The sequence below is a fragment of the Boleophthalmus pectinirostris genome, unplaced genomic scaffold (genome assembly GCF_026225935.1).
Source record: "Boleophthalmus pectinirostris isolate CB_2022bp ecotype Guang Dong unplaced genomic scaffold, ASM2622593v1 HiC_scaffold_8, whole genome shotgun sequence".
Classification (NCBI taxonomy): Eukaryota; Metazoa; Chordata; class Actinopteri; order Gobiiformes; family Gobiidae; genus Boleophthalmus; species Boleophthalmus pectinirostris.
The window spans coordinates 28,369,041-28,396,786 of record NW_026571515.1 but is presented as its reverse complement, the minus strand read 5'-3'; the positions used below and the strand labels follow the sequence as shown (position 1 = coordinate 28,396,786).

The following is a 27,746-nucleotide window of genomic DNA, read 5'->3' as shown; positions in this document are numbered from 1 at the left end:
TCCTGCTGAGAATCTCTTTTTGTTTGTCCTTGAAAGTATTTGTGCATTTGTCTCAGTAGGACTTAATGGGTAACCTGTGTCTACCTTTCTAATGTTTTAATTCTCAAAATGGATGCCTCTCCTTTGACTCATTCATGAAAAGAAGACTAAAGAAAGAAAGCTATGAACCTGTCACATTCCCCTCTCCATGAACCCTCCATGCACAGTCTATTATTGATGAGATTTTCAGGGCCATCATACTACTGACTTCTGCAATTACATGCCCCGGTTACATGAGAAAAGCTACCAGCCCACACCATGCTGCTATTTTTGTCCTTTTTGTCCTTGCTGTGGCCCTATAGTTTGCAAGAAGTTGTTATAGCCTACAGGCAATGGGCACAGGGCTCAACTCATGTGTGAGAGTTGTATTGATTTGCACCCACCAGCCAATTTCCAGAGCGTTTAACTTAAATATAAGATGTGGTGGAATTGGCTTGGTGCAATGATAGCTTTAGGACTGTCTATAGAGCATGACTCTTTGAAATGCACTAATTAAACCAAATAACAGTGTTGATTCCCAAAATGTTTACCTTTACTTAGTGTATTTTGGTGGACAAACTGAGATTACAGTTGTATGTAATATGGTACAGGTATCAAGTATTATATTTTTTGTTTCTAAAGTATATATATATATATATATATATATATATATATATATATATATATATATATATATATATATATATATATATATATTATATATTTATTTTATTTTTTTTTGTCTTTAAAGTATATTAGTAGATTAGTATATTTAGGAGAATCAAAACTACACACTTGTTGATAGGCTTGTCATTACTATACTTAGTATAACCTGGAAAAATACTTTTGGGGGGTCAGTTTATCATGTGTATATTTTCTTTGCACTAATTGAAACATTTTTTGGATATATGATAAGATTTAAAGGGGCAGTCTGGAATTTTGGACAAAGGACCTCATTTCCTAGTTAGCCAGAGTGAGATGTGACACTTTTTTAAACATTCCATCCAGTCCTTGTATTTGCAGAGGTCACTGGTGCTAGGCTAGTGCATGTCAATGGCCATAGTTAGCCTGACACTAAAAACAGTCTTACCCACTCCACAAAGCCCCCAAAGCAAATCTATTATTACGCCAGACTGTCGATGCAAATATCTGTGTTGACAGAATAATGTTTGAAATAAAATGAACCTTGCATCACATGAATCGTCGCATGTTGAGGCACTATATTCTCAGCAGCGGCGGAATACTTTGCCGGTAAGATAGGTGCTAGGTGATATCAGTCTGCCTCTGCCGAGCTTTCTATCAGGAACTACAATTTGCTGCTGCTGCTCAGACATAAATCCTTCAAATGCAAGGTTGGTTTTACTTCTAAAATTATTCTATCAACACAGACATTCACATCGACAGTCTGGCATAAGAACAGATTTGTTTCAGGTGCTTTGTGGAGTGGGTAATACTGTTTTTAGTGGCAGGCTAACTATGGCCATTGACATGCGCTAGTGTAGCACCAGCGATCCTCTGCAAATACAAGGACTGGATGGACTAATTTAAAAATTGTCTCCACACGTCTCCAACACTCTGGCTAACTAGGAAATGAGGTCCTATGTCCAAAATTAGTGACTGTCCCTTTAAGTATAAAAATTAATTAAGTATAAAAAAAAAAGGTTTAAATCTGCCCCCGGGTTATTGTATCAGTTGCATAAATTAGTTTCGGTGTTATTGTTTATCATCTATATTTACTTCAGCAGTATATCACATTTCAAAATTTGACAGGCCTATTTTCAGTCAATATTGTGACTTATCTTGTATTGTGTGGTCAAATTAAGAGCTTTCATTTTGTTTCTTCCTGCACAGGCAGAAAGTGGCCTTCCTCAATTGTTTTATAAATATGGCTATCAAACCTGACCTTTATAAAATTAACCTCTGCAAGTTTATTATTTACGGTGAACACTAAATAGCTACTGCTCATTATTATACAAAACTATAAAGATGCAAGCAGTTAACATCTCATTTGGTTCCACACACCTTTATTTATTTAAACAAAGGTCATCTCTAAGTCATTTTTATTACAAACCAAATGGAGCAGGGCTAATAGTGGTTTAGGACACACTTGGGACTTTGACCGGAATAATCTTGTGTTGTTGTTTAGAGTTTCCACGATCCTTGGAGAAAGCCATTTTAAATCGGATGAGGACATAATCCCAGACAATACAGGGATTATCTCTTTAAATGACCTTTATTTTACCGTGAGACATGGACTGTTTCTCAACTGCAGTTTCCTCTCTCCTGCTTTGATTACCTGTGCATCTGTAGTCACCAAGCCATAGACGCAGACAGACTGTGTATTCAAATGCACGTATGGGCCTCATAGGTATTGTAGAGATGTGGAATGAGCCTCCGGTGTCAAAAATATCTCAAGTCTGGAGCAGAATATACTTTCTGGTCCTGTAATGCTCACCTTGTTAAAAGTTTGGCTCTGAAAATGCTTGTAAAAAGATTCGCAACTTCATAAAAACACCTACCAAACAGTTTTATTGTAACACCTAGAATTATAACATGACTCAGAGCTTTTTCTTTTCAAATAGGATACTAAATAACAAGCAAATGTGCAGCTCTTCATTTTGTGATGATCGCTTGTCACACTTTGGTTTAGAAACAGGTTCAGAGCTTTGGCAAATTGGAGTCAATGGATATCTTACCTGACAGTAGCTCAGTTGTTAGAGCGTTTGTCCACAGATTCGAAGGTTAGTAGTTTGAATCTATCTCTCACAGATAAATGTTGTCATTGTGTCCTTGGTCAAGACACTCAACCCACCTCACTCCCAGTATCTGTGTACATTGTTGTACGAATATGTGTAAATAGTTCCTTGATGTAAAGTGCTTTTAGAGCCTGGCAGGTTATAAAATGTGACTATTGACCATTTACCAATATTGACAACCACTGTACCGTTTAAAGCATACCTGGTGTGCCTTTTACTGAGGAGGAATTATACAACTTTAGTCATGGCAGTTTTTCTCTAAAAATAACTATGGAGCAATGACTTCTCTTTCTCTAAACAATACCAAAACCAAAGGTGATGGTGGAAGCAGTGGACTCGCCCCAAGCAAGTCATACAGCAATCAATCACTGTTCTTATTTCCTTATTTTAATGCTTTCAAAAGTGGAGCCTAGTTTACTTCTAGATTTATATATACCGTAAAAATATATTCCTGTTTAAATTTTGTCCAAAGATGTTTAAAGTTTGTCTGGATTAAAGATTTCTTGCTGCAACCAGTGGGCGACACTGGTCAGTAAAACTCCCTCTCCCTATGAACAACACCAAACCCCAAATTATGAGCACTTTCTTCCTTTTGTGGTGGTTAGCAGGTGACTGTTACCATGGTAACCAGCAAAAGTTAGGTCTGTCTTGTGGTTAGGTGGCTTTTCCACCTCAAATTAAAGTTGGAAGGCACAAAACTGGTCACAAGAATGCAGAAAAGGTGAGGTTGGTAATAGGTTCAATGTTTAATTTTTTTGCAACGTTTGTCTTACTAAAGGTGAACTACGTAACTTCTCTGCTCTTATGGAGATGTTTTTCCTTCACTGTGAATTTTTCTCATAAAACCGTTAATCTGATTTGTTGTGCTATTTTTCAGTTACAGGCATTTTTATTGCTACACAAAAATACCTTGAAAAACATGTATGCTTAGTGTAGGTGGGGTAACTCCTCCATAGATCTGACTTGTAACTTGTCTAGTTGCATCACCTGCTTGGAGATGTACAAGTTTAATGCCATTTTTGTTAGTTGAAGGACAAACGAGCTTCGTGTAAGGAGTATGAGAATAAGTCTGTTATTTCCTAAAATTACGTTAAGTTGTCACAGTACACTTTTACAACTACAGTTTTTGCCTGACCATGTATTGATCACTCTGACATGAGCCTCACACCTGTTGTCCTCCACCAGTGTATAAAAACTGTTCGTTCCTGAGACTTACTCTCTCTGTCATTGCATTTTGGCAGTAGAGCCAGAGCTCTGTATGTGTTTATATTAAACCTTCAGAAAACGCTCTTGTGGTCCTCACCTCTTTTCTTATACAGCAAGCAGAAACTCAGAATATCAGTGCCATGTCATGTAAAGGAATAACATGCCCATGAAGACAAGCAGGTGGAAGACTCTTCCCCAGAAAAGTTACATAGTAGACTTTTAAATATTATTTTGAATAAAATAAGTAAACAACTCTGTAGCTGTTTGTCAGTGCAAGGACTATAAGGTACACTTAACGCATTGTCCAGGCACACAGCACCTGTCCTTCGTATTTGTCTCCTCTTTTCATGGTGCTGGTGCATCCTGAAAGAAACAGCAGGAGATCACCCGCAGCACCAGGGATCCATCTCCAGATATTGAGCTATAGGTTCACAGGCAGGAGTAACTAGCTGGAGGATTAATCTATTGTGCATGTTTTAAGTTGAAAGTGGCAAACCAGAGAAGAACCCAAAGTAATGTACCTTGACATGGGTGCGCATATGCAAGCTATACACAGAAAGATCAATCTAGAAACAACCCTGCATCTTTCTTGGAGAGAGGAAAAACGCATAAACCCTCTTCAATCACAAGAGAAAAAATGGACATGCATACATTGATCATAAGCTCCTATACTTCACTACAAGATTTACCAGTGCTGTTTAGCAATTGAGACTATTTACCAACCAAATACGGTGGCTTCACATGTTAACGGTCTAGAACGTGTCCCAGTCCATAAAACATTAAGATTTCCCTGCAAACACTGACGCTGCTGGATCCCTTTTGCATCTCTTTTAAAACGAATGTGGATCGGTTGAATCTCAACTTTATTTGAATTATATCCTTGATGAATATTTCAGCAACATGCATTATGTATGTGAGGGCTCACTGCATGTACTAGAGACATACAGTAGAAGAAAAAAAAATCTTTCTAGGATTCAGGGATCTGTTTGACCTTTGTGAATAGTGGGTTTAATTTAGCTGTGTGTGTGTGTTTCCTTCCTCTTTCTGCAAGCGTGGTATGAATGCAAAATTGGCTGCATAATTTAAGGAATAGCAAATGAGTATACTTTTGTTATGGTGCATTCATATTCAGTGTTTAGCCAAAGCGTAAACGTCAAATACAGGCTTTCGTATACAGAGGTTTACGCAGAATGCAAAGGCAGCGTATTTAAATGTGATTTTTTTTTTCTCTTTTTCTTTTTTTTGTGACTTGTGAAGTGTGAGATGGAGGAGCTATGTTAATAAATAGTCCAGATACTATTATAAGGCTATGAAGTCAGTCACCCTGTAAGATCCTGCTCAACAGTGGAAAAATGATAACTATTTTAAAAGACATACAAGAATGGATTCCTTATAGAAATACCCTGCAGCATTAAATGAAACTATATGAGCTGAACGTAAGGAGTTTGAACCGTTAGTAACTGTTATAACGGCTGTAACTGTTGCCAAAAGTACCAGACGTCTTGTATCTATGAATATAATAGTTTCAGCTATAAAACTGCTAGTAGTACTTTATTTGATGATTGCAGTAATTTAGTGAACTAAATTATTTTTGGTATGAGGTAAAAATCTGAAATATAAAAGCACTCGTCCTATTCTCCTTTGTGAACACTGAAAGACACTTTAAAATTACAATATTCATTCACGCATTCATTTTTAACCGAGGTCAAGTCGTGACATTGAGAAATAATTTGTGTTCTTTTCGCTTTGACAGGGATGTTCAAAAAGGTACACCTCGGGAACCACCTTTAGTTGATAAATTTAATATCTCAAAGACATGTAACAAAACAAAAATAGATAGAAAAACATGGTGAAATCATATTAACAATGTTCACACTAACGTAATCAATATGCATCTATCTTGTATTTACATAATATACATGAATGAACAATAATGACGCCCAACAGTGGAGGATAGTTTTGTAACATGGTACAAAAAAACATGGCATTCATATCTGTCTAGTAGGGATGTAACAATAACCGAAATATCATGATATCATATCATCAAAACTCTCACAATAATACCGTGGGGCATTTTTTTTATAGTAGCAATAGCTAATAAACGTCAGGAACTACATATCCCATGATTCATTTCAGTGCAGACAACATGAAGAAATATATTTTTACTTGAATTCTTGGGGTTGTGCATCTTATCTAGAATTATATCAGCCTCTTCAAAATATCGCAATAAATATCGTAGATGCATATCGTAATAATATCGTATCGAGAGATTTGGATATCGTTACATCCCTACTATTTAGTGGTATGTTAAAGCTGCACCAGGTAACTTTTCTGAAAGAGGGTTCGTCACTTGCTTGTCTCCATGGAAGGTTTATTTCTTACCACTGTAGCATTAAACTTCTTTAAACTCATCAATATCAATGGAGGTAAGAAGACTGAGTTGCAGGTCACATGTGGAGAGGCGATCCCACTCAGACTGAGAATGAATCTTATTTTGAGCAATAAATAACCATTTTGTGGAATATTCTGGGCAGAGAAATATCAACTCCATGGAGACGAGCAGGACCATCCACTCAAGAGTTACATAGTGCACCCTAAAATAACCTGAATTTCAGCTGTGAATATTGATGGATGCGTTCACTGTTTAAAAATAGGTTACAAATATCTAAACACATTTATATTCTTGCATATATTTATTCACCTGCTGTTCTTGAACTGTGTATTGCAACACTGGAATTTCCCCATTGCGGGACAAATAAAGATTGTCTTATCTTATTTCTGTCCCTCTGCAGTGTGGGGGAGGCACTACAAACTATACATTGCATCACCAAATGTCCTTAAATCCAAACTTGCAAAATGAGTTCCTTATCTATATTAGGTCCACTTATTGCTGTGTACAAAGATTGAATACTCCTCTGAAAGTCTTTTGGCAAGCCCCACGCATAACTTCTGTCCATTCCAGTTATTTCTGAGTCTTATCTTTCCTCTCACCACGAGGAAGGCAGATATCGCAGTAATCCGGATTTGGCCATCTCAGACTTGTGCGACCAGGCTGTGTCCATTGGGCTCACTCACAGATCCCCGGTGCTTAGGTCCTGAATATTCACCTATAAATGACCCATCCTCATCGAACTCCCCGCCCCCGTCTGCGTAGTCCACCAGGCTGTCCCCGCTCAGGCTGTCCCCCGTGTCGTCATTGGCGGTCAGGGAACACAAGCTGCCCTTCAGTGGCTTCTCCTCGCTGTCACTGCAATCAACAACAGGAGAGGAAGAAGGATGGGAGAGGTCAGCGGTGCAGTGAATAGACAAACACGTTGTAAAGCATTGCAGGCAGATGTTCACAACAGCAGATGTAGAGCTATGCAGGAACACAGGCATTCACAAAAGCATACGACAAGAGGTGGGTAGGTAATACAGATGTAATAACACTATAGCATAAAAGGCAAGGACATGCTATACTATGACTCTAAGGTAATTGACATACTGTTGTGTTTTTAAAGGTTCTATATTACACAAAATGGACTCTTGTGAGCTTTAAACAAGGATATAATGTTGTTACATCATACAAAACATACCTGGAGCTGGAGTTTTGTTTCATTCACACATGTTTGAGTACGCCTGGTTTATTATTACTCTGCATCTCCAAAGCTCTGTTTCATCTTGTCATGAACTGGTAGTTTGCAGGTTAACAGTGACTTTTTACCTTTTGTTCAACATAGATTAGCAATTCCAGGGCTGAAATTATTCAAATTATTCTAGTGAAGGTGTGTCCATGTATGTTTGTGATAAGGATAAACAACATTATAAGACAGATAAAAAATAAAAAAAAAAGTGCAATATAGGCCCTTTAAGAGTGAATACATTTCGCCACCCATCCAATTAGCTTCATCAGTTTGATAGGATTATCTAATAGGATACTCCTTAGCATCAGGAAGAGTTATGTAACGTAAGACTCAGATAACAGTTCACACCTTAGGGTACTTCACTGGACTTAACTAATAACAGATACTCTGTTGTAAACCACTAGGGTGTGTTTCATTGCAGTTAGCTCCTCTGTTACCAGAACCCTGTCAGAACTGAAGAAGCTATGACTGGTGAAATGTATTCACTTTAAACACACTGAATTTTATTTAATTTTGTCTACCTGAGGAATTACATACACACTCATTTTCTTTAGATTGCAGTATTATGACTTAATTAGTGGCCTTAAGTTTATACATTATTTACAACATTATATATTATCCACATTTTCACTTGGTAGCAAGTTCCACAGTTTACAACTCCAATAGGATAAGGCAGATTTTTCTAAAGATGTCCAACACTGAGTGATTTTTATAATTTGGGGTTTTATGGTGAAATTATTTGAACAAGTTACGAGTCACAAGTTTAAATACCTACTTTCTCCTTTCACCATCAAAAGTAGTTTAATACTGAATGATTTGATCTCTTGCTCAAAAACACACAAAGGCTAAACCTTGACTTGCAAACATCAAGGCAATAATAAAGATTTTAATGTGAAATGGGTGGTGCGTTTTCATTTCAGGACTCAAAAATATCCATCGCTGTTATGAGAAAATATAATATCTTACTTACTTATTATAACTCATTTATTATAGCTTACTAACTCATTTAAGAATAAAATACTCTTTAGTCATTTCTGAACCAAATTTCTGTATGTAACTTTTGACCTCTTATACAAAAATAGGCCTTATTATAGTCTTATTTTATCTATTGGTTTCCACGCGGATATGGAGGGCCAGCTGATTGCAGGTTTGAAACTATTCATTTTTGCTATTCATTCAGTGTGGCCAATTAAAGTAACCAATTTACACATGCATGCTCTAATAACCACCTGCCTCTTTTAGCCCACGTAATTTAGCTATAAATGCATAGTTGTGTGAATGTTAAATTTGCAAAGATGGCTATCATTTATTTTACGACATAAAGTGATATTTGAATGATTGAATTCACAAAATGTTAGTATGTGTGATGTTGCCAATGCTTGTATATATTGTTTCTATGGCATTTTATTGAAGTAGTTTTGAATAATTCGTGAACATTAACTACCTCTGTCCCCAGATATGAAGTAAACATTCAAATCAAATATTGATTTTAACAGCCATTGTGAAGGTGATTTCTTCTTACTAACAAGGAGTTTATATTTCCATGTTGCATTTTAGTTCTCAAGCCTATTATTCAGTAAGAAAACAGAATGTGTTCTTCACTTTGGGTTCTATGACAGAAACAGTTGCAAATGAACCCAAAGGACTCGCTCAGATCAGAATATTCAAAACCACAGCACCTGCAGCCAACCATTAACCAGTCCTTGAGCAGGTGACTGTTAGAGATTTTGAGCTTTCAAATGAGGCATGGTCTATGAATGGAAAAAACACACTTTTCATGCAGGGAAGGGCACTGGCAGTGGTGATAGTTCCTTTTCTAACCAGTAAGACTACATCATACATATCCACGACCCTACTATTGGATCCTATATTACACAAAATTAACCCTAGGGATCTTTAAGACAGGTTAGAACATTGTTATCATTATTTTGTCATCAAACACATACCCGAGTTGTTTTGTTTCATTCACACATGTTTGAGTTTAAGTAAATAAGTTAGATGTTTATTTTCAATCTGTCTACATCTTCAATGCTAAAGATGCTCTGTTCCACCTTGTGATGCCATGTAGTGGTAGTTTTCAAGTTAACAGCTACCGTTTACCTTTTGTTTAATAGAGATGCGCAATTCAAGGGCTGAAATTATCCAAATGATTCCAGTGAAGGTGTATGGAGTTTAACAACACAGTGGAGCATTTCCTGTATTACCCAGTGGTGGAGTTAGCAATTTCGGGGCCCTAGGTGAACTTGAGTTTGGGGTCTCACTATAATGCACCGTTACGTTTAGTTTTTTATATATTTATTGTCTGTTTTTCCCCCATTGTTCTTGAGACATGCACATCTTGATTTATTTGAATTATAGTGGATTGGAAACTTGTCTTATTATTATTTTTTGCTATTACAATTACATTTTTGTTTACACCTATTATGATTCTTGTTATTATTGTTCTTATGATTATTGTTTAAAAGTAAACTACTCTCATTTAATGTCATATTGAGAGAAAATGAAATTGCTCTGAGGTCTCGGCCATTTAGTGGCACTGAGGGCAATTGGTTGGGGGCCCCTCCAGGTTTGGGGGCCCTAAGCAGCTGCCTACTTTGGCCTAATGGTAGCACCACCTCTGGTATAACCACATGACATCACAAAGTGGAACAAAGTGGTTTCAGTTTGAGAGAAGAACTAACCACTTACTTATGGGGGTTATAGAGTTTGGTGTGAAACAAGCGTGAAAAAACATAACTCCAGGTATGTTTACGATGAGGAAACAACATTAGATCATAACATAGATCTGAAATGACATAATATGGGCCCTTTAACTAAACTATGTATGTGTTTTGACTTCAAATGTGAATTCCAATTAGTCTTTTCACAACATGCACATTTGTATCTCATGCAGTAGCAGGATTTGATGACTCTAGCCCCTTTTTCACACAACACCACACCATGCTTGGAACTCACAGGCCACTGGCAGTCTGTCCACAGGCTGCGCTGTGCATATAGACTATATTAAACGCCTGGCTGCACTGACACTCACACATGCTCCCACTCACACAGACGCATGCATCATCTTATGGCTCCAGTACATCACTCCAGCCCCCGGGCAGGGTTGGGGCGCAGCGGGGAAGCTAGCCCAGGGGAGGCAGTGGAGAGCTTGCTATACAATCACTCCACTAATTGCTAATTGCCAGGGCTTCAGGACCAAAGGCAATTTCAAATCTCTTTAGAGGCGGCCATGGAAATTGCCTAGAGCTGCTCTATTCCAAACAGTGAGACGAGTGGGTGGCGCCGTGTCTGTGGATATGTATTGTATGTGTGGATGGCTATTTATCACATTGTGGGGACTGGAATCATCATGGGGACCTTGGGCTTTGTGGGCACTAAAAATCAAGTGCCCTACAGATAAATCTATACATAAACAATGTGGTTTAAAGTTTTGGTTTAAAGTATGGATTAGTCTCCAAACACAATGTAAGTCAGTGCTTACATGATTATTTCTATGAATTCCATAGCTGATAGTTATCCAATCTACTAGTTTTTTCCTAGCGTGATTCATCAGCCGGTTTCACTTCGTGGAAATCTTTGACCCCGCAGCATTAGGATTCGTTCACTCGACAGTAGGCTCGCACTTTTTATATTCAACCAATCGCTGCCATTTGGTCGTGACGTATGTAATGCGCCTAATCTCGTAGGAAAAGGGGCAATAAAATCTTTCCCCTTGACAAAAATTCACCAAACATTCTCTTTATTCCAACTTTAAATCCTCGATCTCAGGAATCATTGCCAACGCAGAATGTATGGCTTCGTCTACATCCATCTCGACCGCTTTGTTTACTGTTGTGCTGTACCAAAAAAGGGACCCAGACAGGTGCTGGAGTTTGATGTCATGGCTTTACAGTTCTTCTCTGATTGGCCGGTGTGCGGTCCACAGCTTCCGGCGTTCTTGCAAACTGTCTTCGATTCTTGACCTAGTCGCTGGAGAAAAATGAAATGGAGTGGAGGCACTAGGTGGTACCAGCCTGGCTGTAGTTTTCCTAGGTCCATTGTGATATAAACATATATTTCAATTGTATCAATAATATAATTTCATTGTTTTCAATCACCATTTCATTACATGATTTCAGTACAAACAGGCATGTGATCCAAAGCAAGAAAAATGATCTGATGAAGGCTTTTTTTTTGCCAAAGTGTTATTTAGAAATTTAAAAAAGCTTTTGGACATCAGCCATCGGAATGCGCAATGCATTTTTTCACTTTTATTTTACTGTTCCTTGCATTTGCACCTCTACAAGAAACTTGGTGCACATTTTCTGTTACATTTAATATGAATAGCGCTGTCACGATAACACATTTTGAAGAGCAATATACTGTATATTGAAGTAAATATAGACAATAAATGATACTATTGAAACAAAACCACAAAGCAGAATTTTCCAAAAATATTTTAAAAATCTACAATATTGTTAAAAAATGAGCTGTAATAAATAAATAAAGCTAGTTTATATCTATCTTATGACTTATAGAAGTTCATAATTAAACACTCTCCAGCTCAAATCTCATCATAGTACAGAATATTTTGCCACTTGTACAAATAAAAAGTCTCCATGATAAATATTAATCCCCAAAAAATATTGTTCTATCTGACACACATTGATCCATAAGTCAATATAGTAATTATCTTGACAAGCCAAATTACAAAAATAGTAGCCTGAAGTGCACATTAACGTCCTCCAAAACCATAGAAACCCAACATGTGTGTGGGGGCGATTGAGAGCGCAAGAGGGAGAAAAATGGTGGGAAAGGTGGGGCATATGCAATCCCAGACAAACAGCCTGTCATTCCTGGTATTCCCGGAGGTCCCAGGCTCGGGCCGAAGAGATTAGATGCCAATTTAAAGCTGGGCAAGTGGCCAACAAGCAGGTGTCTGGCTACAAGACACAGGGTCACCTCAAACCACTGCGGATATTTCTCCCTCCGTTGTCCTCCGTTCTAATTCCCTAAACCATCTATGTTTGGTCACACTCCGTCTCCCCCAGAGGCTTTAGTATTCAAAACACACAGTCCCCGTTGAGACCGGACTCAGAAGAGGCTGGTTTATGATGCTACCATTTGTAAACAACCGTACAGAGTGTCAAATTTGAGCTCGACATTCACGGAGAGTTGATTTATTTATTTTTTATTTTTTTTTAAGATTGTAAAATCTCTCAGTCAGTTGCATCATTTGCTTTATTGTGTTAGAAATGAGGGTGATAAATAAAATATGCTACCTGCAGCTGCTGACTATAATCTTAAAGCAACACAAGTTTTGGACCATGTTAAAGTTGTTTTTGTAAATTTTGGCTTCTATATCTTTGAAAGTTTATTTGGCAAGATGTTTTTACAAGATGGCAGTATGCCCCATTGCAGAGTGTTATTAAGTAGACTATTTGGTATGCCAGGTGCACGGTGAGAAGGAAGTTATTTTTAAGGACGTGCCAGATTTACATACAGTTGCTTTAATATGTGGGTAGCATCATCAAACTAAACCCGGGAATAGCCTCAGGTTGTACATATTTGGGGCGTATTGGTGCCACACAGAGCAAAGTAGTCTATCTGTCCAGTGCAGTGAGAGAAGAATAAAAACACTTCATAGGTGGATACACTGACACCAGAGGACACATGATAATGCACTAAAGTCTGACCTCGGATGACCCGTCAGTTCAAAGGTCACCACTTTGAGAGCAGTTATGTCCAGACACGTAAAACTGTTTGGAAGATGTCAAAACAGAGCAACCTCTTGCAAACAAAATTGGGCGGAAACACCATATTTATTTGTCTGTAACTTTGAAATTTAGAAAGACAAGCATGAGTGCAAGCAAAAGTGTTCAGTATGTCTTAAGGTGGTATGATTAGAGATGCATCAAAGATTTCCAAATCTGATACTGATACTTTGGTTTGAAGTATTGGCTGATATCTAATTAAACACAAACTAAAACTAAATATTCTAACTAAACAGAGACTCCTACTCTCTTCCACCTTGTGATGTCATGTTATAATACAGGAAGTGCTCTACTTCATTTTTGCTGCCTGATTCACTAGCCGGTTTCACTTCGTGGAAACCATCTGACCTCGCAGCATTAGGATTCTTTCACTCAATGGTAGGCGGGTACTTTTTTTCTTTAACAAATCGCTGCTATTTAGTCGTGACGTATGTATTGCGCCAAATCCCATAGGAAGAAAGGCATAAACGACTTTCCCCTTGATAAAATTCACCGAACATTCTCTTTGTTCCGGCTTTAAATCCTCGATCTTGGGAATCGTTACCAACACAGAATGTATGGCTTCATCTACGTCCATCTCAACCACTTTGTTTACTGTTCTGCTGTACCACAAAAAGGACCCAGACAGGCGCTGGAGTTTGACATCATGGCTTCACAGCTCTTCCCTAATTGGCCGGTATGCGGTCTACAACTTCCGGGATTCTTGCAAACCATGTAGTGTATTCCGAAAACTACTTGAAACTTGAAACTACTACATCACAACGTAGAACAGAGCATTCTGAGCTTTGGAGATGTAGACAGACTAATAATAAAGGATGACTCAAACATGAGCGAATGAAACAAAACACAACTCCAGATATGTTTGTGGCGAGATAACAGCATTCAGAGATAACAGAGTCTAGTGTAGTGTAATATAGGACCGTTAATAACACTGTGTAAGTAAAAGTTTCAACATTATGAGACATTCTGGACTAGTAAATAGTCTTGATTGATGGGCAAAACAAACCAATATCCTGGAAGCGATCTGTAGTGCTTTTTTCTCTGGATTGGAACAGATATGGTAATCTGTATCACTGCATGACACTTATAGTGATTTGACAAATGTTTTACAGATAAATGTTTAAATATTTCAAGAAAAGTCTGCTTGGCTTTAAAAATCTCTTTATACATGCTCCTTTCAGCTCACCCCATGGTGATGAGCGATCTATATGACGGTTCCATTTGTCGTCACTGTAAACTGAAAAAAAATGGAGTCAAATAGCAGTTTGACATTCAGACATTCTCGATTCCAAGATTGCCAAACAGCTCTCCTTCACGTGGGTTTTTAATAGCCAATCTTATCTATCCTATTTCACGGCAGCGTTTACCATGCGGGCCACATAGGGTCTGCATTTCAAACCTTATCAAGCCTCCTTTCTCTGACGACTCGAGAGCTTGGCAGATAAGTGGCTGTTATCTAAGAGCAGTGGAAAGCCACAGTCGAGCGGCCCGCCCACAGTGACTTTGAATGCAGTGATAAAATAGAGCTGAGTGCTTTGGAGGCCCAGACTCATTCAGAACATTGGGACAGATCCAGTGTGGCTCAGCTGTGTCCTCACAAACAGGTGAGATGGACACACATCACAGCCAGGTGCTCATTACATTTGTCTGTTCACTGACCCACACTCACAGACAGAGGGGAGGTGGAAATGACAAAGACAGCAGAAGGAGGAGCTCTAGGGCTGCCGTGATAACAAAATTTGAAGTGCGGTATATTGCTGAAGTAAAAATAGACGCTTAATGACAATACTGAAAACAAGCTATAAAAAATTATCCCAAAAAGTATTCTAAATGTACAATACAAAAAAAATAAAAATAAAATAAAAATTCAAGCCTCTACAGCTCAAATTGTATCATACTGTAGAAAAAAAAAATTACATAAATATTGAGGATTGTTCCATCTGTCGATAAGTCAATGTAGTATTTATAGTGACCGGGCTAAGGAGCTCTACTCAAGTACCCGAGAGTAAAGGATGGCAGAACTATTACGGAATTGCCCAAACCAAATAAATAGAAACATATAATAAATATGAAAGAATAAGGGTGTAAGAGTATATAGTAAATATTGAATTTCTTTTTACTTAAAATGACAGTATAATGTTTGTGTGATTCTGCTGTTGTTGTCTAAAACTGTACTCACAACTTTATTTGAAGCCTGATGAAACGTGCTACCCAGATATAATGTAGACTGTACTTGTAATTAATTCAGTTCAGAGACTGCTCAGATGCTTGGCTAAATATGTTCAGAGTTCAATTTGTACTCAAGTGTAATTACTGAATTAAGAGCAGGAGTAAAACTACCAAGTACAACATTAATGGGGAACTTCAATGGTAAATAAATGCAATTTCTATAAAACCACAAAACTTGAAGCCGTGTTGTTTAGTCATGCTATTTACACAGAGATAAAATACTTCACAGAGAAGAATAATGAAAGTAAAGCTTTTCGAAAATTGTCTTCTCTTGTGGGTAAACACGTGCTTTAGAAAACATATTCAGAAAAATCACTTAAAGTAAATTGCTTTGGTAAAACTTGTTACCTTCCACCTTGAGAGATGTTTTTCCCCTGCTCACATTTGGATTCACTTTTTATCACTTGTAGAGGAAACTTTCACACATGTGCTGCCAACTTCCAAATTGGACATAAAAGATGAAAAGATGCGCATAGAACAGCCATACAAAACAAACAAACAAGCAGATCCGGAATGCAATGACCACGACACCTGCTGTTTGCTCCGGACAGAGGGCCCATGAGTACGGGTCTGTCTCTGAAGAGCAATAGAGCAGGGCATAATTATCACTTGTCGAGTGGCAGACGCAGGCCACAACACTATAGGAGGTCTATTGCCTTGTGAGATTCAAAGGCCACGAGAGAGCCCTGAACGCAGCACTAAAGCCATGGAAACAACATCACAGAGCGGCTAAGGGCGCACAGGGGGACCGTGGTCTGAGAGGGGCCGCCCTGACAAGCATTTTAAACAGGTGCTCCTGCCAGACATCTGCACCATATAACATGTCTATACTGCCACTGCTACTATGGGAGGGGGACATGAATATGGTGAATATACACTATATTGTCTCTCTATAAAAACTGAGGATTTTTGAACATTTGATTCATGTTTCATGTTTTGAAAGTACAGTTTCAGAAAGTATAAACAAAATTATTTTATCTAACTTACTGTATACATTGTAATGCACAGACACAATATTCTGACCACGTGCTTTTGGTTTGTGGTTTGGTTTTGTTTCAACCATAATCAACACAAACAGGTTGTTAGTTATTGTTTAGTGAGCGGTTATTTAAATACATGTAACAAAAAAAATTATTACAAGTTTTTATCATGTTATGTGTTCATCACATGTAGTATATAGTATTTGAGTAGATTTGACTGAATAATTGGATGACAATTTTTTTTTTTTTTTTAATATTTTAAATATATTTAATCTTGTTAAGAGCATGATTGGAAAGTAAAAGGTGTTTTCAGAAAACCGCCTTTGAATGTACAATATCCAGTATAACTCTATGGATACAAGTTGATTTCACTAAATATGAAAACATCTTTTGGTGCAGAGTGGACAAATTAGTTGTTTCCACATGAAAGCTTGTATGTTTAAAGACCAAACCGACAAAAAAATAAAATAAAAAAAAAAATAAATAAATGGGTTTAGCATCTATGTCTCCCTGATGCATTCCTAAAGACTCATTAAATAAGGGCTTATACAATGTTGCTTTTTGGAAAATACTAAAAACTGTCAAATAAAGGGTTCTTCAGCTTCACTTTTTGCACTAATTGCGTGTTAACTGAACACATATTCCCCCAATTACTTCACTGGAGTTTAGCAAAAATATTTTCTGTTATACATTTACACCAAAGCAACTTTAAGTTAAAGGCTGCAACACCTAACTACATCCAAAAATACTCTCAACGGTTATGAAAACCTTTTGAATACAGTATTAGGCCTATTGGTGACTCATAGCCAGCACATTAGCACAGCCTGGAGTCTTAGTTATTCCCCTGACATCCCATATTGTTACTATAACTTTTGATTACAGTCAGATAAAACTTAGAGTGCGTCTGAGAGCCAGAGTCTGTCAGTCTGTCTTTGAAAAGCCATTCTTGGTTCGCTCAAATTGATCTATAGTGAAATCCATCCAACAAGCCCCAGACATATGCATGCAAATTGGGGGCATACTTATTATTACTTAAGCTATTGCATTGTTAAATGGCTTTGCGATATGGCAGACAATGTATTTTCCCCATTTAAATGAATTACTGTCTTGGCACAAAACGTAGGGGCTGGAATTGGCATCAGCCCCACAATTGTGAGTAATCATGTAGGGGATAATATGATGACGAGCCGAATCAAAGCCGACAGAAGAGGCTATTTTAGGTGATTTCTGTTGCCAGAGCACAAACAAACGGCCCATTGTCGCCCAGTGCTGTCAAGCAAAATAGGATTCACTCCATTTGCCTAAACTGTCACCGTGACAGAAAACAACGCAAACAATACCAATCCAACGGCTATTATACAGTACAACAGCTGTCCGCGCCCAGCTTAAAAGCACATTTTCTGCAGAGCCTCGCGTTTATGGCTTTTAGACTGTGAAATGACTGCACTTTTATCATCCACTCTCCAACCGCTCCTTATTACGGACTGTTTCACTGATGATGGATTCAAGGAGTCTTATATAAGAGTTAATTAACGGCTCTTCAAGCAAAGTAAAGATACATGTGTAATGTGTTTTTCCATCAATTTGTTATAAAAAGAACAAAGTTGTATTTCTGATGTTGGTGGTTAAGAGTTATAAATATATGCTCCTTTATGCGACAATGGATTATAACAAAGTTATTTTCTTTGTAACTGTAGTAAAAGTTGATCAAGTTAACTTAATCTCTTTTTAAATGCATATCAGTTTTGGAGGCTCTCTATCTTAAGCTTATGACAGAGAATGTTAATGTGAATTTAAATCAGAAAGTGGAAGATTTCCAGGTGTAAACAGATAAAATAATAATATAATTGGTGAAGTTAATCAGATGTGTAAAACAATGTAAAATCAGTGATATTGTAATGAATTGACTGTTTTGGCAAACCACAGATTCCTCAACACTGTTATACTGGTTACATTTCATACAGCAATAACACCAATTCTCCTCATAGAAATGTGTCTCCATCACGGTTTCAGTCCACATTTGACGTGTGTTTTTGTGCGACAAGCTTGGCATCCATCCAACAGCTACAGTACAATGACTATAATTCAAGCTTATACGTCTCTCATGATGCAATTACACAGAAAAGCAGCATGCAGGGATTTTCACACACACTCATAATGTACAATGAAATTAAGGTGCAGGAACAATTCATTACATCCACTGGAACTAAAGGGGATGATGTGGACAAGCGCAGAACACACAAACACCACACATTCAATGGAGAAGTGGGAATGAAGGAACTCACATCCTGCTGCGCACTGACACTCACTGGCTAGAAACAAAGTAAAAGCACAATATGAACAAACACTGTCTACAGAATGAGCTATACTGTGGGATTACCTAGCCTTTTAAGTGCTCAGAACACTTATGCGGCTCCTGGAACAGCTCATGCATGCACACTTTTGGGATTGAGAATGAAAAAAAAAAATACAGTGACACATGACAAATGAGTTTCCATGAAAGGAAATATTTAACATATGGTTGTATAAATACAGCTACAACACATTGCTTTTCAAGGAGACCAAAAATGTCATTTGCTTAGAGCACTCTGGCACTGCAGCTCCCCTCACCTGTATTCGCAGAAGGTGTCATCATTCATTCCTTGTGACTCCACGTCGGGGTGGAGGTCCTCCTTCTCTTTCACTGCAGGGAACAAGAGCTATTTCAGCACACTGGTTCAGGGACACTTATCTATATATGTAATTACACATTTACATTGCTATGTTCCGACCGCAGGGCCACATATTATTCACTTTTTTTTAACTAGGGCATTGGAATAAAATCATCATTTATTTCAAGTTATGTGCAGAAAATATTTTGTAATACATTTAAAAAAAAAAAAAAAAAAAAAAACTGGTTGGCTTTTTGTAACAATGTGTGTAGGACAAGCTGTTTTCAAGATGTGGGTGAGATTATAGAAACTGCACTGACATTTTTCAAATAAAAAATAGGTCAAGTCAGATCAATAGCTTATGAAAAAACATCCAATTTTAACATAACCATTTAGTGGAATAGTTGAATTTTTAAGCAAACCCAAGAGGGCTCAATAGACAATAGAAGCCCATCTTCTGTGTATCCATGCACAGTGTTACACACCACCTTTTTTATGTCAACATATTTTAAAAATACCAGTAAAAGACAAAAGCTTTTTAAGGGGTTGGCAAATAGGGAAATCCAAAAGGCCCTGATAAAATATTCAGTGCCTAGTGTCAAAAGCTACTGCAGGCAAACAAGGGAGTAGAGATAAGAGATGCTTTGTATAGGTTTAGTAAGCATTCTTGTGTTGAGAGAGAATTTGTCTGGGACTCAGGGAAGGTCCAGAGGTGTGAGGGAATAAGGCCAGCTGATTCTCGCAGGTGCAGCCGACAGCCCGTCTAATCAGGTGAACCAAGCAGAACTAAGGGGACCATGCAAATTACACCCACAAGCAGGAAATGCAAAACAAAGGGCTTTTACACTGCTGTGGGCTGTGACTGGACAGGTCACTCAGGGTTAATCGTGTTGAGATTTAGAGGGTCTGCATGCACAGGTGTCCAGCAGGTCCAGATGGAGGGGTGCGGGGGTCAGGCGGCAGGCCCAAAGCGCAGTTTTGATCTTTCAGGAGGTCAACCAAAATCAAAAACACTGCCTAATTAAAGCATCGAAAGCTTTGTTTGTTAGCCCCATGTGGCAAAGGCATTCTGAAATATGGTGTTTGTTTTTCAAATTTATAACTAGATATTGTGGTTTTGGGGCCCTGGAGAAACGTTTGGACAGTGTTCTTGTCTTACAATATTTACCAAAAATTAAGATGCCACGTGAGGTCATAATAGATGAAAAATCATAACATTAATTTTAATAAACAAATATACACAGAACACAGTCAGTTTAGGTTGATATTGTGCAATCTTTAGAAAAGAGACCATTGGAAACAAAAAGTCAGGATTACTGGTTTTGCATGATACAAATGTTGTGCAGTAGTATAAAGCATTAGCTTGTATAACCAGCCTTAAATTGATTTTGGTCAACATTCTGAACACAGTTGGGTCCCTCTCCATCCCATGTCTAACTGACCTTGCTCCATGGACAGCATGTCCTTTGGCTGCGCTGGCTGTGGCGTACCTGAGTACTTTCCCCCTTTGTTTCTCCGCACAAAGCAGGCAATGATCGCAACCAGGGTCAACAGAGCCACAGCACACATGGTCCCGATCAGCCAGCCTCGCGTCGAAAAGTCCCTCTGCAAACTGGCCACTCCTGAGGACAAAAAACAAAAGATCTGAATTCACACAGACAATATTTGTGTCTAACAGCCCCCTGCAGCACCGTTCATATGAGTCTAGGCTGAAAACAAAACAGAAGATTTGGGTTTGCAACATTTTACTTCCCTTTAGCTATTGCACAGATGAGAAAAGACAACACAGTAGGGAGCCCATGCTGGGGTAAAATATATATTACAGATAGATAACCCACATCAACAGAGGTGGATGCATCAGTAGTGCTGTTTTGCATCGTCATTCACAGTACTGACAAGGGTGACCACCTCAAATTGTGGAAATACGACTTGAATGTGGTGGGACATGAAGCAAGCCTCAGGAAATTGGGGCTAATAGTTACCACAATAACAGCATATAATTTTCAGGTTTTATTAGGCGAATGCAGATTGGAATAGCAAAGGGTGTAAATATATTACAACTCATCAAGCCAGTCCACCCAAGTCTTAATTTTTTACAAGGAAAAGAAATCTTATCATGTTCTCTATGTAAATGTCACTTTTTATACATGGGAAAAGGGAGCAAAATGTGTAGGTGGTCACCCTAATATGGACACATTGGTGCCCTCTCACCTGTGCCTTGGGTCTGGAACACATCTTCATAAATGCTAGCGTTATCGAACATCCTCTTGGACATGAGGCGCACAGTGTACAGCGTTGCAGGTGCAAGCCCATCGAGTAAGTGGAAATTCAGAGAGGAATTTACAGCTTCTGAAACCTGCCACAAACCATCACCTACACAGCCAAGCACAGGACCAACCATTTGTGGTATTCTTTACAATATTATTTAATAGTAACAAGTAGTGGACTGAGAGATCATTGTAGTGTCCGGCAGAAGAAAAGATTTAAGCTGTAAATGTTACTAAACAAATTTCTAAGATTATTTTGAGAAGAAACATCACGATTTTACAATTTATCATGATTATTGATCCAATAACAAACAGTTAAATCCTTGATTCTCTTACATTCATATTGTCTAATAATTGATTGCCATTCCCCCAGTCAAAAATGTCACTAGCTTCATGAAATCAAACTTTATGCATAATACAGTAAAGGACTGCCTCTACATTTGTTATATACAATAATATTATGACTTAAGTAATCTTTATAATTGTTAATAATCGTAACACCCCTAGGTTTAGCCATCTAAAAATCATTTAATATATTTCAATTTCACTTCTATATTGTCAGGTATAATCATAATTATACCATAATATCCAGTAGCTTTTTAAGAAGCAGAGTTATGAAATATAAACAAAGCAAATAACACTCCATATTTTCATTCTCTGTACTGTACATTGGCATTTCATTCAGTGGCGTACTGTATAAACTATTACCCATAGTAATACAGTATTATAGTATTCATAGTAACACTTAACACAACTATTGTAGTCTTGTCAGCATTGACGCACAATAGGAGATAATTGTTTTTCACACTTTCTTGGCACAAGACTCCATATGGATGATGTCAAAGTCCACAGTCAAATGTTAATCAATGAATTTACTTAATTACAAACAACAACTACTATTACTACTACTACTACTACTACTACTACTACTACTACTATTATTACTACTACTCCTACCAAAAACAAAAATACATTGGTTTTATAAAGCACTTGATGCTTAAACTCATGCATTAACCATTCACACCATACACAGAACTATTACTACCACTACTGTTAATAGCACCGTACATTCTTATATTAGATGTTTATATAATAATTCCCACTAAAGACAGGTCGTGAGCACGTGAAGAAGCTTACGGTTATTCATATAAGCCACATAAAGCTCCAAGTCGTGCCGCTGGTGTGTGGCAGTCCAGCTGATTTTGGCATAGGTGTCACTCACATAGGAGCTTATGTTGAACAGGGCTGGAACTGATAAAGAGAGAGAGGAGTCGGGAGGAGGAAGGAAAGAAACACAGAAAAGAGACAGAGAGTCAGGCAAAGAGGATTAGCAGAGGCAAATAGGATCCCCCCGCAGCTCGGAGAGGAGACGAGCTCGCACAAACCCTTCAGAGCCACAGTTGAAACGCCAAGCTCGGGCTGCACACTTAATTGACTGAATCTGGATTCTGCCTCATAAAGGAGCGATACAGAGATGGTAGGCGGGGATTGCATGTAGTCGTCAGTTTCCAGCCTGTCTTAAACGAAAATGACATCCCCCCCGCCGCCCCCCCGCCTTCATCTCATATCCCAATGGCTTCAAATAGGCTGTCATTGTGAGATGGAAGTTGGGGCGTATCAGATCACATGGATAGCTTTGCCTGTGTAGGTGCCTCAGAGTTAGAGGTGTACCTAAAGGCAGATGAGTGGAGCTGGCAGGGGACGAGCTGACAAGAGAGTGAGAACAGTAGTGGCCTGAAATGAAAAGACAAGTCTCTGAGGTGAGAATCCTGCTACCAACACTGTTACCAGTTTCTTTCAGCTGTATATAATAATGCTGCAGGAAGCATCTCTATAGGGTACAATGGAAGAAAGAAAGTAAAAGTAAGCAGAAAAGTGGGATTAATAATGGCACAAGGCACGAGCAGTGAGTATCATGCAAATCTAGAGAAAAAGTGGCATTTTGGCAAATTACTGATTCATAAAAAAATGTATACTGAACTATGAGTCTCTGGTATTTGGAAAGTTTAAAAGTTTGAATTCTAATACTTACAAAATCAAAACAAAGAATTGTTATTGCCTAGAGACCCAAGCTGCATTTTTGGATAAACTGACATGCCCAGTAAAATCTGATATGAAAAATAAGACAAACCCAATTTTTAGATCTGATTTTTGGTCTGAGTTTGCCACATCGGTTTGCCCTTTTTGCATAATTTTCCTTGTCAAAACCTGCACAAGTGTGAACAATCAGAAAGAAATCAGATTACTCACATCAGATTTAGCTGTTTACTTTTTGATAATCTTCAGAAATCAGATAATGATCAGATATCTGGCATGCATGTAAACAGCCAGTGTTTGTGCAATGGTATGCTTATTAAGATGTTTTCATTGATATGCCCAAAACCTAAAATGGTATGTTCCACAGTAGATAAAATATTGGGCGAAAATATTGTGATTTTTGTTGTCTAGTGTTTACTGCCAAATGTTTCAAAAGATACTGAAAACAATTTAAATAGCTGACAAATTCATGCATAAATTAAATCTGATAATGTAGGTAATTTGCAGAAATGCCTGGGGTTTATTAGCAGAGGTGAAGAGGTTCTTTTACTAATTGCATGGTTAATTTTGTGTTCTCCACCACAAACGCTCTACTGAAAGCCACTAAAAGCCAGAGTTTTGCTATGAATGCTAAAAGTGTTGACTATCTATAGCACTACTTCTATGTGAGGGAGCTCCAGGCGGCATACATACTGCTCTGAACAGGGGCCCCAGCTGCAGTCAGGGACAAATCTTCAGAGGGATAAGAAGAAAATAAAATACAGCTCAAGATTAGAGATATATGGAAAGCCAGCTTTAAGGGTGACGCACACACTCACAATCCCAAATAAAACTATGTACGCACACACAAGCATGGATTTTCATCACCGCTGTCGTAAAGGTGCAAATGTGCTCCCAAAACAATCTGTTTCTATGGGCTAGATAAGAATTGGTGAATGGTAGAAGGCTACAGTAAAAGTTACAAGTCACAGAGCAATATGGAAATGCATTGTGAAGTCCTAGTCATTTGGTGGTCTTATTTTCTTCTCATCTTTCCATATTTGTCTGATGGTAAATAATACAACTCAAGGGTTGTTGAAAAATCCATACCCAGTTAAAGCCCCACCGTGTAACTTTTTAGTCAAACAAACAGACTACAATAAAAACTTCTTTTCATTGTTGAAGTTGTTATTGCTTTGAAAGTAGTATTCCTTTGGCTATAATATTCTGCAGTATGGTATATAATGTTACCCAGGCTTGCACCACCTAGTGCCTCCGCTCAGTTTCATTTCTCTCCAGCAACTAAGTCAGGAATTGAAATACAATAGACAGTTCGCAAAACCCTGGAAGTGCAAATTCGGGCACCAGCCAATCAGCGAAGAGTCTTATATTCAGTGATATGATATTCAACGATTCCCGAGATCGAGTATTTAAACCGGACTAAAGAGAATGTTTGGTGAATTTCATCAAGGGGAAAGACGTTATTGCCCTTCTTCCTACAGGATTTGGGAAAAGCCAGTTAGCCCCCTGTAATACACCAATTAGCCCCGTTAGAGGCCATGACCATGACCAAATAGCAGCGATTGGTTAAATGATAAAAAGTACCCACCTACCGTTAAGAGAACGAAATCTAAGGCTGCGAGGTCAGACGGTTTGTACAAAGTGAAACGAAGTAAAACTGGCTGATGAATCAGGCTAATAAAATGTACCACCATGGACAATGTCCAGAAGTATGGTTTGTATTTCCACAATGACGTTCCATCTCCAGAAAGTTGGTCAGTAAGTCAGTACTAAAAAATGGATAGGAAAGACATGGATCTTTCTGGGATAGTTTTAATAAGGGTCTTAATCTATATCAGAACTAATATAAGACAAATTAGTAATATTGAAGTTTTTGATTAATTAGTATTGAGTATCCAGCATTTTCCTTTGAATCTACATCAAGTTTTTTAGTATTTTGGCAACATGGGACTGGACAAATGTGGTGCTTCACATATTGATTTTTTTTTTTTACTCCATGCTTTCCCAAATGGAACACCCCAATTACCAATGGCTTTGTATTAACAAGAAAATTCACAGTGATTTTAGGTTACATTGTTATCATCTTAGAACTGACAATTTTAAGATTTTGCCAAGAAAAAAAAAGACTCATTTGAGCAGAGGGGGAAATAATCAAAAGGCAAAAAGTTTCACAGTCAAACTTTGCACCGGTGTTCATTTGAATTGCTTATGTGAACTGCAAGGGCAAAATCCACCAAGGCCCTGTCATTCTGTGATTCCGTCTCCAAAACAGAGCACCTCTCGTTGGAAAAAGGTGAAACAAAACACAATTTGACAATTTTCCGAATCTGCCTTGCTAACCACAGCCTTGTTTCTGGAGAAGTGCATATTACTAATTTAAAGGTAGAAAACTGAGCAATTACCACTAGATGGAGTTAAGAGTTAAAATTGCTGCTGGTATTATTTTTGTATGAAAATGTGAGCATAAACTCTATTCATGGGTTTCAGCTTCCTGTTATTTGCAACATTTTGAAGAGTTTTTCCATTCAAAAGATCTAATATGTTGTTTTGAACTGTGGCAAAAGTCATAGATTTCCATTCTTACACCCATGAATACTGGCAACAATGGCTGAGAGGCAAGGTACCTAGTGATCACAATACGTAGTGACATTTACTTTTTATTTTCATGGTAGCCTTTAGAGGAGTACAGATGGTTAACTATAAGATTTGCAGAGTAAAACCTATAATTTGAAATCTAATCACTCTATATTGTCTAAAGTATAGACTGTATATAGAAATTGACATAACTAAAGTGCTAGCCGCTGCATTCCAAATAGGAACTTCCCGCTGCTACTGACCCTGGCTCCCATTGATTTGAATCGGAATATTGTCACACCTCTCTCTGTAACTGCTGCAGTGAGCCTTGTCATTTTGGCCTTAAAATGTTCATATTACTACATAATCCTTTTGTTTTTATTTTGCTATTTTGCCCATTAAAAAAAATCCTACTATGGAGCTTGATTCTAATTTGCTTCTGTAACCGCTAGCACCACGAGCTTCATTTGAGCGGTGCCCAACCCTATGGGCGACATCACACGCATAGTCCACTTCTTTATATAGTCTGTGTTCTAAAGGAGCTCATTTCAAATACCTATGACTGTATTTCTTCCACTGTACTCTAACAAAGCCCTGTGATTACATTGCTTGGCTTTAGTCTACACAATCAGCCCAATTAACTGTTAATGTAGAATTACATTACCATTGGTGTAAATGTGGATCTCTGATTATGTCGGCGAATTGATTCTGTAGTTTATGTTCTCCACTACTTCAAACAGTGTCCCCAAGCCTTTTGCAAATATTTTGGAAATACAAACTTGGCTGAACAAATACAATGGCAGGGAGCAAATAATTTAATCCTGGGAGAGGCTGGTTCTTCAGAGTGACTTTAGAGGTATACGCTCGCCTCCTCTGTGCTTTTGTCTAGTTTGCAGCGGCCTTTATCTCTGCTGGTTTCTTATCTCATGAGACCTGATGGAGAAAAATAGATATTTTTGAGTCTGCCACAGTCTCTCTGCCATTTGCTCCTCTCACAGCTTTTTACATTTCTTCATTGGTGCAGATGTTTTTACAGAATCTTGGGTTTTTGATCAGTAGTTCATGGTTTTGTATTATATAAGTTCAAAACAAGAGTGAACTAGTTTTGTGGTATTAAGGATACAAAGAAATAAGACAGAAACAAAAAAAATATTGCTCATAAAAATGCACATTTATGGCATTAAATGCTTAAAACAATTCTGCAGACATATTGAATGAAAAGCAAGACCAGTAACTTAGTGGAAACCTTTAAGGAGCACGGGGTGACCACTGTGTAGAGACCCTTGTCCAGTCTGGTAAGGATCACCTTATCTGGAAAACTTGACCACTGTGCATTGGTCTGTTGTGCATATTTTAAGTTAAACGGGGAAACCAGACTTCATGGAAGAAACCCACCTTGGCAGAAGAAGAAATTTCAAACTCAACCCTCCTACGCTGGGTGGGGCCTGTTTGTGTAAAGTATTTGGTGAAATTTCTTTCTTGCCTTCAGCATGCTCATCATTCTTATTCACTTTAGCTGTTTAAAGAATACATGCTTCTATGACTATAACATTATTTTACACATGTTAGTTGTTGCAATATTGATCTAAAATGGGTCATTTAACTTCCTGTTCACTTCTTTTGAATGATTGTAAAGTAAGTACAGAGCTGTG

General features: G+C 38.0%; 1 protein-coding gene across 4 annotated transcripts in view; it reads right to left on the bottom strand.

Moving 5' to 3' along the window:
• Positions 1 to 5,762: 5,762 nt before the first annotated feature.
• Positions 5,763 to 27,746, bottom strand: part of LOC110164560 (neural cell adhesion molecule L1-like protein) — a 77,818-nt gene continuing 55,834 nt past the window's right edge. For 3 of the 4 annotated variants that reach the window (XM_055166325.1, XM_020929620.2, XM_020929621.2), the window contains exons 23-25: positions 20,659 to 20,838; positions 19,176 to 19,248; positions 5,763 to 7,227 (exon numbers count right to left, since the gene is read on the bottom strand). In XM_055166325.1, coding sequence (XP_055022300.1) covers positions 7,014 to 7,227; positions 19,176 to 19,248; positions 20,659 to 20,838 — 467 coding nt within the window. In that variant the 3' untranslated portion in view covers positions 5,763 to 7,013. The remainder of the gene's footprint in view (positions 7,228 to 19,175; positions 19,249 to 20,658; positions 20,839 to 27,746) is intronic. The other variant, XM_055166327.1, reaches the window with a different exon arrangement.